The sequence below is a fragment of the Maylandia zebra genome, linkage group LG12 (assembly GCF_041146795.1).
Source record: "Maylandia zebra isolate NMK-2024a linkage group LG12, Mzebra_GT3a, whole genome shotgun sequence".
Taxonomy (NCBI): Eukaryota; Metazoa; Chordata; class Actinopteri; order Cichliformes; family Cichlidae; genus Maylandia; species Maylandia zebra.
The window spans coordinates 4,497,207-4,513,465 of NC_135178.1; the positions used below are offsets into that span (position 1 = coordinate 4,497,207).

The 16,259-nt window shown below is 40.9% G+C and overlaps 1 protein-coding gene across 2 annotated transcripts; it reads left to right on the forward strand.

Annotated features, from left to right (window-relative positions):
• The first annotated feature begins 1,747 nt into the window (after window positions 1-1,747).
• LOC101478239 (poly [ADP-ribose] polymerase tankyrase-1) lies at window positions 1,748-16,021 on the forward strand. 2 transcript variants are annotated; one of them, XM_012921146.4, is made up of 28 exons: window positions 1,748-2,256; window positions 2,810-3,034; window positions 5,271-5,366; window positions 5,493-5,529; window positions 5,771-5,846; window positions 7,261-7,281; window positions 8,800-8,894; window positions 8,974-9,040; window positions 9,292-9,478; window positions 9,610-9,731; window positions 9,879-9,970; window positions 10,294-10,372; window positions 10,463-10,634; window positions 10,753-10,832; window positions 11,019-11,164; window positions 11,334-11,499; window positions 11,619-11,838; window positions 12,150-12,259; window positions 12,427-12,615; window positions 12,754-13,000; window positions 13,161-13,243; window positions 13,367-13,487; window positions 13,585-13,682; window positions 13,823-13,897; window positions 14,106-14,211; window positions 14,318-14,504; window positions 14,598-14,754; window positions 14,840-16,021. In XM_012921146.4, the coding sequence occupies exons 1-28, from the start codon at window positions 1,806-1,808 to the stop codon at window positions 14,924-14,926; spliced, it is 3,792 nt and encodes a 1,263-aa protein (XP_012776600.1). In that variant the 5' UTR covers window positions 1,748-1,805; the 3' UTR covers window positions 14,927-16,021. The 2 variants fall into 2 exon arrangements, with proteins under 2 accessions (XP_012776600.1, XP_004558603.1); XM_004558546.4 differs by lacking the exon at window positions 7,261-7,281.
• The last annotated feature ends 238 nt before the right edge of the window (window positions 16,022-16,259 follow it).

The window sequence follows — 16,259 nt, forward strand, 5'->3', positions numbered from 1 at the left end:
TGCACATTTCTAACAGTTCATTTCACAGGTCATCAGTCTCCTGACTGCATATGCAGAGTTTTGTCATCATCATGAATTCTTGCTTTAGTTCCATTCAGTCACTCAACATCAGGTGTCTGCTTGTCCTGAGCTGTGAGAACTACAGTGAGTTCCTTTTCTTCTTTAGCTTAGTATTATTAAACCAGCTCGTAGCTGGGCACCTGCATCCCTGTCTATGGGACAGATCATTTCTGACCAATTGCATAACTGCCTGGTTTTACACAAAGAAATCACTTGTTGTCAGCAGTGATGAAAGTCCTACATGAACATAAGGTACAATTAAAATTAAAAAATTGGTTGAAATGAGTTTGGAAAATAATTGAGATTTTAAGTTGGAAAATATCTTTACTTCCTTTAGCATGCAGTTAGCAAAGGTGAAACTTTTCCACACGGGGATGGAGATTTTTTTTAAAGTTTGAAATAACTGGGATGCTGGCTGTCGTTTAATTTGTTTATTAAAAAAGTCAAGAATATTTTAGTGTTTAACGGTGAAAATAATGGACTGTTATTCATGTGTTTGGAAAGGAGAAATGGAAAGACTGAAAGTGGGGCCTGGTGTTGACTTACACTTATTCAAAGTGATGAAGTACCAACAGACACTAAACGTTACAGGCTGAAACACATCAACTGCTTTATTATTTCTAGTTTTAAATAAAGTGTAAGAGCAGTGTGCAACAACAAAGTGCCATAAAAATAGAAATAAAATTTAAATCCCTTCAATTAAACAGTCCCTAGTTAATGTTTTAAGTTCTAACTACTAAATATAATAAAAAATATATCAGAGAAATACTTCAGTATTGTAAATTCATAGACGTAGGTGAAACAAGGGAACAAGATGTATAAATTTGTTCTGAAAACTATGTAAACATGTCTAAACACTTTGGTAAAAATAAGAAGAACTACATTTGAAAATGAATGATTGGAATCCAGACTTTTGACTTTTTTGGTTTTCCTCAACACTCCGTCCTCTTAGCATTTTTGTTTTCAAGCTTTTCTAGAAGGAAAATCATTACATCACTGCAAGAAATCTGATGGCCAACTTTATTGTTAATACTAATTACTGCCAGTCCGCTCAGTCTTTCTTGTGCCGTGGAAGGTCTGTGGTAGTTTTTCTTATTGATCTTTTTTTGGAAAAGCTCAAAGTGCAGTGCACCTGTGTTGACCGGGACCTCCGGGTCAACATAGATGAACCAAAGATCAAAAAACAAACATCAAGAACAAAAGCTGCCATATCTGATGTCATATTATACTTAAACATTATGAAAACCCTTCAGTTTTTTTTGCGGTTTATTGTACGGAAAAGAAGTCTGCCAGTGGAACAATTGAGAATTACTTGAGAATTTTTTTTAATTATCTCTGCCGCCCCAGGCATAAGCCCCCCAAAGCAATTAATTCTTTTTTTTAAAGTTCGTTTATTATTTTTTATTATTAATTGTTTATTGCACTGTGAAATATAAAATATATATTTCACATAAAAAAAAACTATTTAAAAAAATTCTCCCCCCAAATCTCACAAACCTATTTTCAGTCTTTTAGTACGTTCTTTTAAATTAAATAATCAATTTTAAATAAGGCAATAAAGCAATGTAATACCTAAAGACGATATTTTTTTAATGTGTTTTGCAATGCATTATAGTAAGTTTAAGTCGGAGAGGGGGAGGGGGTCCACTGCCAGGCTCCACTAAGAAAACAGCTGACAGGAAACACGACCACTTTCACCGGAAAGAAGGAGGAACTGCTTTTATTATCGCCTGAGAGCTGCTGTAATGGCGGTGTCTCGACGTTCATCGCAGCAGCAACAACAGCAAAATACTTTACAGTCTCCGCCGAGAAACGGCTCTCTTTCTGGCGCTCCTCCGGGCTCTCCGCCGATGGCTTTGCTGACCTCGGCCGTCGGACCTTCGGAGAATGAGAGGGAGTGCAGCGGAGGGATTGAAATGGCTTTGGCCTCCCCAGACCTACCAGCCCCGGCCTTAGCGAGCAGTGCGAGCTCCACCACGACAACCTCTGGCGGAGGTAGCAGCAGCGTTTCGAGCCCTGGCTCTGGAGCTGCCAGTCCCACCGACGGCAGCAGCGGCATCGGTGGGGCGTTCAGGGAGTTGTTCGAGGCCTGTCGTAATGGAGACGTATCCAGAGTAAAGAGACTTGTGGATTCGGTGAATGTAAACGCGAAGGACATGGCTGGTCGAAAATCAACCCCCCTTCATTTCGCTGCGGGTAACGAGCTAATGAAGTAGCAACAGCATCTTGTTATTAGCTAACATACTGCGGGCGGCTAGCTAGATAATGTGTTTTGCTTGACTTGTTTAGTGCTAGCGCTAACATTTTATTTACATTTATCTTTCTTATATATTCCTTAAAATGTAACTATAATTTTAAGCTGTCGTTTTATAACTGTTTTATAAGCTGTGCCGCTAATAACATTTAGCTAGGAAACGCAAACCGTCGTATCTTTTAGTTAGGATAACCGTACGTTAGCATGAACTGCAACAAAAACTAACAGTATGCTACTACGTGTATGTTGTTTGCTAAGTTCCCAAGCCCTAAATTAAATACAACACCTCTGCAATTATTATAGGTAAGAAGTTTGTGTATCTATACGGATGCTTAATCGTATAAAGAGTATTTATATTTTAATATAGTTATAAAGTGTTGTTTTTGTTGGGATATTTCCTGTGAATGGCTAAAAGCTATTAATGTTAGCAGGATACTTATGCAAAACGCTTAATGTAATATAGATGGAAAAACTCAACGCACGTGCTTCTTTCAGGCTTTGGTAGAAAAGATGTTGTGGAGCACCTTCTGCAGACTGGGGCCAATGTTCACGCTAGGGATGATGGAGGTCTCATCCCCCTGCATAATGCCTGCTCTTTTGGACACGCAGAAGTCGTCAGCCTCCTCTTGTGTCAAGGCGCAGATCCAAATGCCAGAGACAACTGGAACTACACTCCGTTACATGAGGCTGCCATCAAGGGAAAGATAGATGTGTGCATTGGTAAGGATGCTAGCCGTTTATATCTACGGTTAGGCAAATATGGAATTGTGTATGTGTGGGAGTGAAAAACTTAATAAATATGTGTGTGAGACAGGAAAAACAGCCAGAGCAGGCTGAAAACATTACTTACACTGGGGTGACACACAAACAAATGCCTTAGTGTTTTTTTTTTTTCCCCTATCAAATTTCTATAGCCTATATAACCTTTTTATTTGTTAATTTACATAAACATTTGCCTATGCAGGGATGGCTGCCATGTAGAAGTACATCTTGTGGACTCATTTCAAGAGTAAAGAAACAGTTTGAACTAGGGCGATATGGCCAAAAATATTTATCACGATATATATTTGAAAATTTGCGATAACGATATAACTGACGATATAATTGATGCGAGACAAAATACAACTCCACAACATTACTAGCGCAAAAAGACAACCTTCCATTTATTTTCACTTAAACAAGAAGCTGGTTTTTATGTACATTAAAGCTTTATAAAAATGTAACAGTGCAAATGCAAATTCCTTGCTGAAAGTTTAACCAAAAGGCATTTCCAGTAGAAATGGGCTGACATATCCTGAGCATAACCATGTATAATATCCACTGAAGTTAAAAAGAGGTGCTTTGCAACATTAAACTGCAGTGTGCAGTACGTATTTTTCGGACCATAAGGTGCATGGGATTATAAGGCACATTAAGCGAAACAAAGCAGTCAGATAAATCAAACTTTATTAAACTCATTCTTGCTTCCTCCACTTCTGTACCATTGATTCATTAATGTTGAATTCTCTGGCAGCTGCTCTATTCCCATGTTGCAGTATATTAATGACTAACCTTGTATTGTGGATGGATTATCTCAGTTGTTCTCCTGACTGAAGTTTGGTCCGTTTACAGCACCCTGCCATGCGATTGCATTTGTCTCCAACTATCAGGAACCTTAACGTTAACTTTTATAAGTGTAAAAGTGTTAGTGTTCGTCCTCCAGCTTCACTGTTTATGCTAACATAGCTGTGTCGCTAGCGATCACGTAGCACATCATTATATACCAGCTAGCCCAACTTCAGTAACCCTACAAACGTCACTGCTGTTTAGTTTCCGGTCTTCATTTATGTTGGAAGTGATAGCAGAGCTGTACGTTTGAATTTTTCAGAAATCTCTCAGTCAGAACATGCAATATCATGCTTAGGCAACTAGCGAAACTAGCGAGCTAACTTCCGCTAGCTTCCTGCTAACTTCTAACTCCGTTAAATGTAATAAATTTTGTTTTCATGGATGCCTGGAAGTTAGACTTCATAGTTACACCTGGTAAAGCAGCAATGCTGATCGTTTTATTAAAGATGAAAGAATTTAGACAGTTTTTAACTCTAAGTGATGCTGCAGTGTTCTTTGACCTGAAGAATACGGAGTTTGGGACCCAGATTACTCCCAGATTTAAGCATCTTAGTCCGACAATAACGACGGCCGCTTGCATGTTCTGCAAAAAAGGTGCTTTGTCATGTATCTGACGGACAAACACCAAACCAGTTCCACATCACTGAAGTTGCACCATTTTTACAAACCAATTCTGGTTCATCTGTTTCGCTCAACAATCGGCCATGTGCGTATGAAAACAAGGGCACTGCGCATGCGCGTTTTACTCATATTCTATCGCGATATTTCATTTTCCTATCGTTGCCTAACATACTGGTATTACCGTGAATGATATAATATGGCCCAGCCCTAGTTTGAACTGGCATTATGAGCCATCCTAAGCCTCAGTCTTTGGATTATTTGTATAAATAAAATGTGCCTGTGTGGAAATAACTGAGGTTCTACTTGATAAATCAGCCGGGTTCATTCTCAGCACTTAACTTGCCAAACAAACAGAGACTGTAATTGCCCATGGAAAGTTATATCCACTGCAAACATTTATGTGAAGTGTTTTGCATGCCAGGCTCTAATCTAAGCGCTCATTTTCATCCAGATGAATACAAGACTGATGTCATTCTAGTTCTTTGAGTGTATGTGCAAACGTCTGATGAGCTGGAGCATTCATTGTGCGAGGTGGCGTTCTCCCCTGGGGCTCTTTAAAATATAGAGGTGGTGCCAGCTTGAACACTGTTTTCAACTTTGTGTCTTTTATTATTATCTATGCTGTTTAACCAGCCTTCCTCTTTATTAATATGCACAGCATTCTGAGTAACACAAAAAAGGAACGTTAAAATGCAAGTTTTTGTTTATTTCATCTTATCTTTTGCAGTGTTACTGCAACACGGAGCTGATCCTAACATCCGCAACACCGATGGCAAGTCTGCTCTGGATCTGGCTGACCCTTCAGCTAAGGCGGTTCTCACTGGTCAGTCTCGGTTAATGTGCCAAACAAACATAAGCAATAAATGCTATGTAAAGTTAAGTCACATGCCAATATTTATGTATAAGTGTTTCACACGTTTCTCTAATCTGAGAGTTTTTCTTGTTCCAGGTGAATACAAGAAGGATGAACTTTTGGAAGCAGCAAGGTGAGTGTGTCAATAGTTGATGACATGAAGTTCTTGGGTAAACTGCAGTTATAGAAACGATGCTGGTGTGTCCTGTGATTCTGTAAGCACATTTAAGAGTTAAAACATATGAAGGAGGAGAAAAATGATTGCATGTGATATCATTTTAATCTGACTTTAATTGACCTCGTCTTAGTTGCTAGTTTCCATCAATTTATTTTGATTTAACAACATCTGAGTCTTTTCAACCATCTAATTACAGGAGTGGAAATGAAGAAAAACTGATGGCACTGCTGACTCCATTAAATGTCAACTGTCACGCCAGCGATGGTCGCAAGGTAAATGAGCCACAAGTAGCACATTACACCAAATACATACATACACATTTACTAGTGTGTTTCCAAAACTTCAGATTTTGAGGGGGAAAATGCACGTTGTGTTTTTTTTGTTCGTTTGTTTTTTAATTCAGTCAGCATGTGTTTAAAGGAGTCTGAATTAGTTTGAATGGTGTTTCTATAGAGGATTTATGTTGGGGCCATCTTAATTTGAAAATACCTGTTTTAGACATTTCTTATTCTCTAATCATGCATGCGTGACTCTCATGAGACCATCCACAATCCATTTGCTGCTGTGAAATCATCCTCATTTTAACAGCATCAGTTTTCTTCAACTTGGCTTTTAATTGTCCAGCCTTTTTCAAGGAAACCACTAAAAGCACTATTTCAACCCAGTTTATCAGGCTAGTTGATTCTGTATACATTCTCTTGAAGCTAAAGTAGACATAAATTTACACGAAAAACCCCCAAAACTATATTTTTCCAGCATGTTTGGTCAGTTGTGAAATCTATTTTCTGTGGAAGCACATCTGGTCAGATCAAAGAACTAGGCTTAATGTATTCTGCACAGTTTATTTCTGTGTCATTTTCAGTTCTTAGTCTTTGTTAGTGGGACGTGATTACACTGTAAGCAGTGTTTAGATCACCATGCAGGTTTCCTCCTGTTAATTTTGTTTGTTTTGTTTTTTGTCTTCCTCTTTGTGGTTGAGGGAACTACATGTGTAATGGTACAAACACAGCTGGCACTCCTCTTTTAGACTTTACACACTGTTTATCATGGCTGATTTAGGTGAGGGATCTTGTTTCCATTGCATCCCTATGAACAGGAGCATTTACTCCTACTGTTTGTGTGTGTGTGTGTGTTTCTTTTTTCTTTTCTTTGGGAGGGGGGGTGGGGTTGGTCCCTCATGCATTATTTTCAAATTATTGAATGATTAGCTTTCTTATCCTGAATAAATGTGTTTATTTCTCTAACCAGCTTAAAACAAAACATAACTACTACCTTCATTATTCCATGAAAACTCATTGTTGCTAACAGTTTTTCAGCACATGTCATTCACTTCTAACTGTATTTTTTTCCATCAGAAATTAAAGTGTTACCTCTTTGCAGTAGAATTGATGTTTGCATGATCTAGGTCTGTAAGCCACTTTGGAGATGTGGTCTGGAATTTAAGCAGACCTAAGAAGAGGAGGAGCAGTCTCCACTGCATCCTCCAGCTACTTACCCTCTCTGGCCCCGTGTCACATTTAATCTCACACCGTCTTTGACGGATCAAACAGTGGTTATTGTCTTACTGCGCTTTATGTTTCACTGACTTTAAGGGAGAGAGAGAAATTGCTGTGAAAAGACACTGTCATTTTGTAATTTTTGTTTCATTTTGTTTTCCGTGTGACTCTGGCAACATTTGTCGATCAGTCAACATCACAAAAAATGCTGGTAAGTTGACCTTGATAACGGCCACTTAATTGATGCACTGTTGTGATCTTTTTTGTTTGTTTTTTGTTTTTATTCTTTTATTTTTAATCCATCGTTTTTATTTGACCAATAAGCTGGCTGTCACTTGTTAATTGCACATCATGGACCTGGGTGTACGGGTCACTCATTTATCCTACCCTGATGCTCCTCTGTTGTGTGTGCGTGAATGTGAGTGAGCGACTGAACTGGGTTGGTGTCATGGTGACGACTCATCTTTTTGGATTTGGAGAGGAGCACAAAATGCCCACTGCCTGCCTACTTCAGCGTCTGTCCTCTCTCCTCTGCACACTCACCCACACTTCTCCAGCTTTCGATCACTTGCACATAAATCAGTGTCTGATTTATCTTTTCATTAATTTTGTTTTTGATGATGGTGATAATTCATGCATGCCTGAAGGCCTGCCCCTCTGCACTTTGTTTGTCAATCGAATCTTGAATTTGTGTCATTGTAACTTGTGTATACTTCACATGTCCTTGTTGGATTAGTTGGTATGCAGTAATGAATGGTCTAAACTTAACCTGCCATTCTAGTGCTATGCTCTTCCCTCCATGTTGATTGCTTCTAAATTGCTTGTGTCATCCCAAACTGAATGAAGCCTCCATGATTCAACTCTCATTATTCAGAGCTGTTTTTTGTTTTTTTTCACTGTCACTTAATAGTCTTACATTTCTGCATTTTTATATTAACATCACTGCATGGATTGAAATGAAACAATGTCCCTTCTTTTCATTGTGAGCTTGACCTGAGCCAGATTTTTGAACAGTGAACAAATGCAATTGAAATGGGATTTGCAGCTTTGCTTATACTAATTCTCATTTTTCTTGGCTGAAATTAGGCTATTTGATTTTTTGTTTTTTCTCAGCCTGCTTATTGTAGCTTCACTGCATCCTATTATGGTTGGGATTCAATATAATTTTATTTACTCAATAGCTAGTATTGAATGATTGTTTTTATACACAGGTAATTGAAAAATTAATAGAAATTAAAATTGGAAGCATTTTTGTATGTCTCTATTGTTTTTTTCTTTTTATTTATTTGTTAATTATTTTATAACTGGAATTGGAAAGTAAGTCAGATATTGTATCCTAACCATAATTCACAAGCAGCCTTTTGGACTTTACTACTCCTCAGCTTACTGCATCAAACCTATTTTCGAAGTACTAAGACCTAAAAGATTTATTTTTTTGTGATCTTATCAATTGGAAATCGAGTTAGATGACTAGTGAGGTTAAAGTTGCTCGTCGTCGCTCAGGTCAGACATAGTAACAACAGCAACTGAATTTTGTTGTTGAATTTTCCCCACAAACTCATTGACTCTGCATCACGATGTCCGCCATTCATCTGCAACTCACCGAGCATAGCCTGCTCTAGCACAATTGCTTTTGGCCTTAATCAGCCGCTCGCTCATGTGGCCATCAAAGGCAGTATGCACCGACCCGGCCCACGAACGATGTTAACAGGCTTTCTTTCTCTTGCAGTCTACACCGCTGCACCTGGCTGCTGGGTACAACCGGGTCCGCATCGTTCAGCTCCTCCTTCAGCATGGGGCTGATGTTCACGCCAAGGACAAAGGGTGAGGCTTTTTTTTCTCTTCTCTCTTTTGTCCTTTTAAGTATAAGTCACGACACTAACCAGAGTGTGTTGTCCGGCAGTGGTCTGGTTCCTCTTCACAACGCCTGCTCCTACGGTCACTACGAGGTCACCGAGCTTCTGCTTAAAGTAAGACACGATTTCTTATTTGATGAGCTTGTGCTTTTAGGACTCTGGGTTGGTTGAAATGTTATTGAGCAATGAATAAGTGTAACTCGTTTCGCTTTGTAAAATCATGTCATGAGTTATAACTAGGAAATAACGTAGTGCTAGGAATTGTAATCAGACACTAATTACATTTTGTTATGTCAGATACTGATGTGATGAAACAAATGTTTCTTCCTTCTCCTGTACACGTTTTGTGCTGTTTCTCTCTGCAGCATGGAGCCTGTGTGAATGCCATGGACCTGTGGCAGTTCACTCCCCTCCACGAGGCAGCATCCAAGAACCGAGTGGAGGTTTGTTCCTTGCTGCTAAGCCACGGGGCTGACCCCACCCTCCTAAACTGCCACAGCAAGAGTGCTGTGGACATGGCTCCGACTCCAGAGCTGAAAGAAAGGCTTACCTGTGAGTTCTCGCTAAGCCACCTAAAAGGCTTCATCAGCAGGCATTTTTTTCCACAAAGATTAGCTTTCATGTACTTAGAAACCCAAATCATTAGACCATACCTAATTTGTCATTTCCACATCTCTTTTTAGATGAGTTCAAAGGTCACTCATTGCTGCAGGCAGCCAGGGAGGCGGACGTGGCCAAAGTGAAGAAGACGCTGGCTCTGGAAATTATCAGCTTCAAACATCCTCAGACCAACGAAACAGCTCTGGTCAGAATCAAGTCTATGGAGCTTGCCAGTAGTTTCTCTTAACATGCCTGTCTCTCTCTCTCTCATTGTGCTACCAGCAGTTCTTTGCATAATTCTGCATAATGAAGATGAAGCTCGGCACTAATATAATGTTAATGTGTATTTCAGCACTGTGCTGTGGCTTCACCCCACCCTAAGAGAAAGCAGGTGACCGAGTTGTTGCTGCGTAAAGGTGCCAACATCAATGAGAAGAACAAAGAGTAAGTTAACAACAAAAAGTTTTTAGATTGTATTTTTAAAAGTAAGAAGCAAATAAACTAGGAGTTCATCTTAAAGGTAATGAATGTAGCTGATATAATAATAATAATTATAATAAGCATTTTATTCCAAATTAAGCAACTTAATCTCTGTGGTCTAAGATGTGACATCATAATTGCAAAAAAATGTGTTGCAAGTAAAAACACATTAAAGTGCCGCAAAGACGTGAGACCGTGATGTAAAACATTTTAAAAAAACGAAAAGCTGCTGATTCAGCACTAAAGAGTGATAATGGTGACATGTTCTCATCTGTGACGTCTTTTAGCTTCATGACCCCGTTGCACGTCGCTGCCGAGAGAGCTCACAATGATATCCTTGAGGTGCTGCAGAAACATGGAGCAAAGGTGTGCTTTTGCATTTCCTTTTTGAAAAAATGTGGTCTTTGGGAGAGTTGTTGGTATGAAACTTAGAAACCTCTTTCGTTCTGACTCCAGGTCAATGCTGTGGACACTCTGGGTCAGACAGCTCTTCATAGAGCGGCGCTGGCTGGTCACATCCAGACCTGCAAGCTGCTGCTGAGTTACGGGGCCGACCCCTCCATTGTGTCTCTGCAGGGCTTCACCGCTGCTCAGATGGGCAACGAAGCTGTGCAACAGATCCTCAACGGTGATTACCGCACTTCTAACTTTCAAGAAAATGGAAAAAACACTATTTTTCTTGATCATCACATGGTGTATGTGAGTCCTTCTTTGACAGCTTTTTTTTTTTTCTTTCTCTTTTCCAGAAAATGTTCCCACACGTAACTCTGACGTGGACTACAGGTTTCTGGAGGCGGCCAAAGCAGGAGATCTGGATACAGTGCAAGTAAGTTCACTGATTCTTCTGCCTGATCATTCATGATGAGTTTCACAGAGACTTATTACTGTGATAAAATCTTTATTGTACACTTGTAAAATTTGTAGCACATCAGTTCCACATGCTCACTAGTAGCAGTGATATAAAATGTAATGTCTTGTAAACTTGGCTAATTAGAAAATGTACGTTTGGCAGCAACTTTGCACCCCCCAGAACGTAAACTGTCGGGACTTGGAGGGGCGCCACTCCACTCCTCTGCACTTTGCGGCCGGTTACAATCGAGTGGCTGTTGTTGAATACCTGCTACACCATGGAGCTGACGTTCACGCCAAAGACAAGGGGTGAGTTCTTAAACTACCATCTTACAGTCTGTTAGTTCACTAAAAATGTCATAAAAGACATCAGAAGTTATCATGTTTAAAGCCTTTTAAGCCGTAATTATCAGTACTTTAAACACATTTTCTTCCCTCTTAAATGTGATCTTTTTTTCTGCCGGTTTTCCTCCTTCAGTGGTCTTGTTCCCCTCCACAATGCGTGCTCCTATGGTCACTATGAAGTGGCCGAGTTGCTGGTCAGACATGGAGCTTCAGTGAACGTGGCCGACCTTTGGAAGTTCACCCCTCTTCACGAGGCTGCGGCCAAAGGAAAATATGAAATCTGCAAACTGCTACTCAAAGTAAGCGCCCACCCTCATGATTCTGACAGGAAAACGAATCACTTTGGCCTGGAAAGTCACTCAGTGTCATGTGCAACAAATATTTTTATAAAATCGATCAACTAAACCTTTCTGTTCAGCATGGAGCCGACCCAAGCAAGAAGAACCGTGATGGCAACATGCCGCTGGACATGGTGAAAGATGGGGACACGGACATCCAGGACCTGCTGAGGGGCGATGCCGCCCTGCTGGATGCTGCCAAGAAGGGCTGCCTGGCCCGGGTCCAGAAGCTCTGCTCCCCGGAGAATATCAACTGCAGAGACACACAGGGGCGCAACTCCACACCGCTTCACCTCGCAGGTACAAGCTCTTCTGATGTGTTTGTATACTTTTGTACTGAGTAAAAATACTAACTCACACACTGTTTGACATAAAAACTTGGAACATAATATGTCCTGTTTTTCTGGCTGTTGGTCTTATGTGTTTTGTATTTACACAGTATTTCCTTTGCATTTTATTCATGTCGAGCTGTAAAAAGAGTGGAGCTCAATGAGACTAATCTCATCTAATTAAATATGCATTAAAAAAGACTTTTCGAAGTGTGTTCATATGAAGGAAGTTGCACTGACTCTTTTTTTTTTTTTTTTTTTTTTTTTTTCTTCTTCTCTCAGCTGGCTACAACAACCTTGAAGTGGCGGAGTATCTATTAGAACACGGGGCCGACGTCAACGCACAGGACAAAGGAGGCCTTATCCCTCTTCATAATGCTGCCTCTTACGGGGTCAGTCTCAGCTACATAAACAGAAACATTTTTGTGGGTTTTGTAGCTGTAGATACGATGATGACCTTGCCATCAGCTCTTGAAAACTCTGTGTCAGTAACTGTGTTATTTTATTTAACTTGAAGTTCAGGGTTTAACTTGTGATCTGTTCCCTCTCTTCCTCGCAGCATGTGGATATTGCAGCCCTTCTGATCAAATACAACACGTGTGTGAATGCCACAGACAAATGGGCGTTCACACCCCTCCATGAAGCAGCTCAGAAGGGTCGCACACAGCTCTGTGCGTTGCTGCTGGCTCATGGAGCCGACCCCACCATGAAGAACCAGGAGGGGCAGACTGCTCTGGATCTGGCTACGGTAATGGCTCCTGTCTGAAAGAATAACTGTGATACTAAACGCACCATAAAATGAAATTCTGTACTTTAATATGTTTGCTCGTTGAAAGGCTCAGGCTGTTTCCTTTGCTGAATTTTTTAAACTTGTATATTCCTGCAGGCTGATGACATCCGAGCCCTGCTGATGGATGCCATGCCACCGGATGCCCTGCCCAGCTGCTTTAAGCCTCAGGCCACAGTGGTCAGCGCCTCTGTCATCTCCCCTGCCTCCACGCCTTCTTGTCTCTCAGCTGCCAGCAGCATAGACAACCTTGCCGGGCCCCTCACTGAGCTGGCTGCTGCCGCTGCTACAGGGTCCTCCGGGGTGGCAGATGGAGCCACTGGCACTGACCGCAAGGAAGGGGAAAGTAAGTTTGTTGCGGTCCTTATATCAAACACTGCTCAGTTTATAAAATCTTGTTAAGCAGACAAATCGGACATAAAAGAGATTGGGGAGCTTGTGTTACAATTATTTGTTTTATTAAATCTTCTGGGTTTTTTGTTTTGTTGTTTTATTTTTTTTCATAGTGGCAATGCTGGACATGAACATAAGTCAATTCCTGAAGAGTCTGGGCCTGGAGCACCTCAGGGACATCTTTGAGAGAGAGCAGGTCATAATGGCTTTTTCTAGCAAGCACACCTTTTACGCTGGACCTGTAACCCGCTGGTTATACGTTTGACCAAAATTAAATTATTAAAGGTCTCAATTTGTTGTGGGGTTCTTTTTTTCTCAGATCACACTGGATGTGCTGGCTGACATGGGCCATGAGGAGCTGAAGGAGATCGGGATTAATGCATATGGCCACCGACACAAGCTCATCAAGGGAGTTGAGAGGCTGCTGGGTGGCCAACAAGGTGAGGTGTAACCCAGTGGCTTTTGGGGGGATTTTTTTTGGTACTACTTTAATAGAGAGTGTGCATCTTTACACTTTGAATCTTGATCACTTCTCAGGTGGCAACCCATACCTGACATTCCACTGTGCCAGCCAGGGAACCATTCTTATAGACCTCGCCCCAGAAGACAAGGAGTACCAGTCAGTGGAGGAGGAGGTGAGCTGAGAAGCTGCATTTACCCAAAAATAGTGTCTCTTTTTTAATGCAGCTGTTCTAAATACCTGGTAAATTATTATGTAGCGATAGCTGGACAGAGTGCCTTATAACAAATCTTGTTGTTCATGTGTGTCACACAGATGCAGAGCACCATCAGAGAGCACAGAGATGGAGGCAATGCTGGTGGTGTCTTCAGCAGATACAACATCATTAAGGTCTGAATGCTGACTCTTTACTTGACTGTTTTGATTATCAGCAAAATACTGACCAAGTGTTGGCTATTTTTTAAAATCTTTATTTAGTATATTTTTGGGGTTACAAACCTCAATATTACAGCAGTTTGGGAGGAGTCATTAGTTTATGGTGTAAAACAAACACAACTCCCTGCATCCTGTTTGAAATGTACCCTACTGTATCACACAGATTCAAAAGGTGGTAAACAAGAAGCTGAGGGAACGTTACACCCACAGGCAGAAGGAGATCGCAGATGAGAACCACAACCATCACAATGAGCGGATGTTGTTTCACGGTAACCACGCCCACTGTCACACCATCTATGTGCTCTGTGTGTCTGCAGCAGACATAACAGAAAACCTGACTACTGTGTAACTTCATCCTGCCACAATTTCTTACAGGCTCCCCGTTTATCAATGCCATCATTCACAAAGGCTTTGATGAGCGTCACGCCTACATAGGAGGGATGTTTGGAGCAGGTATCTATTTTGCAGAGAACTCCTCAAAAAGCAATCAATACGTCTACGGCATCGGTGGAGGCACTGGCTGCCCAACACACAAAGACCGATCCTGCTACCTGTGCCACAGGTAACTTTTGGCTGTCACCCATTAAACTGCAGCACAAAGATGTTGTAGCAAAGTTTTGTTCCTGTACTCAGTTCATATGTTGTGACTTCTCAGGCAAATGCTTTTCTGCCGAGTGACTTTGGGGAAGTCGTTCCTACAGTTCAGTGCCATGAAGATGGCTCACGCTCCCCCAGGACATCATTCAGTAATCGGGCGGCCCAGCGTTAACGGCCTAGCTTACGCCGAGTACGTCATCTACAGAGGAGAGCAGGTAATTAAGAACTCGGGCCATAGCGTTAGCAAAAAGCAACACGTGCTGTGTAATATTGGCTGACACCCTGCTTTGTTTTCTTTAGGCCTACCCAGAGTACCTCATCACCTACCAGATCCTTAAGCCTGAGAGCGCAGGGCAGTCTGCAGCAGGAGCCGAGCAGAAGTCGTAGTTACTTCATGTTACACAAACTCACACAAAGACTCGATGCTTGCTTCTTTTTTCCCCCATTTGTATTGCAAATGCCTAAACACCGTTTTTATTTACCAAACACATTTCCAGTTTTCTGTCCAGTAGAGCCCATGGTGACCAGTGCTTCATGAGCAGATATGCTGTAATACTCCTCATGGTGATTTTCTTTTAGTTTTTTTCCTTTTTTCTGTTTTGGACTCGGCTGCATGATTTTACAGAAGCATGTAAAGCCCAATAGCGTGTGTGGGTTAGTTTTTTGTTTTCAATATGTCTCCCCTCCTCACCAGTGAGAAGGATGCCTGTAGAGACTTTGAAGTTTCAGCATTAACAGTTTGCCACTCTCTGTCGCCTCATACCTTGTGACTGTGGAGAATCAGCAGCAGCCGCCTTCGCCTCACCTCTACTCACACTTGCTGTCGAAACCTGAAACCTGTGGACTACTACAACCCTGTCGTGTTTGGGGTTCAAGACTGTATAGAATGGTCTGTGGTTAACTGTGACTTTAATGCTAACCTATAACACTACCATACATGTAACAGGTTGTCATTGCTATACTGTAATGCTGACGTTCCAAACTTTGAACCCGAGAACACTACAAAGACTGAACTGCAATGTTTAACGGTGGCTTTATTTAGGGTTGGGCACGATTGGTTGAGAAAGGGCGTCACAGAGTTTGGGACTGTTTGGGATATTACAGTACTGATTTGCTGGTCAGTGCAAGGCATCATAACTACGCAGCTAAATGTGTTTGTGTTGCCTTACAAGTGGACATCCTACAGCCAGTGAGCTCAAAGCACCCTTTCTGTCGCCATGGTTTTACTCACAGACATCACATCCATATGGATTTGCACTTTTACGTAGAAAACTATTTAAGTTATTTTGAAATTTAACTTGCAAGTTTGCGGAGGAAAAATATTTGTACAGGTTGTGTAAATGTTTGTGTATAACTGTTGCTGTTTAACAATTTTTTTTGAGTTAAACTGTAAATGACATCTGTATTTTTCCTTTAATGCCTTCTGATTCTCCTATACCTTTTTTGTTTTTTGTTTTTTTAATAAATGTCCCATTAACAGCTCCTTGTGTTTTGAGCGTCTGATTTATTATCCATTTCTTTTATGATATGTAAAGTCGAAGGTTAGGGATTTAATGTAGCTTGATGCGCAACTAAACCAGTATGATTGAAATTGCAGTCAAATAACTGGCATCTAATCGATAATATAATAAGAAGCTACATCATTGATACTCTGCAGAATGTTGTGTTTAATTGAATGTGCAGTGGTTTTGTGTCCATGCAACTGATGCACCGCTCACTT

What these genes read in the sequence shown, in the direction of transcription:
- LOC101478239 (XM_012921146.4), top strand. Translation starts at nt 1,806, where the DNA reads ATGGCGGTGTCTCGACGTTCATCGCAGCAGCAACAACAGCAAAATACT. An exon ending in CTGCTCTGGATCTGGCTACG is followed by an intron (nt 12,616 to 12,753) that starts GTAATGGCTCCT and finishes ATATTCCTGCAG; the next exon opens with GCTGATGACATCCGAGCCCT. An exon ending in ACATCTTTGAGAGAGAGCAG is followed by an intron (nt 13,244 to 13,366) that starts GTCATAATGGCT and finishes TTTTTTTCTCAG; the next exon opens with ATCACACTGGATGTGCTGGC.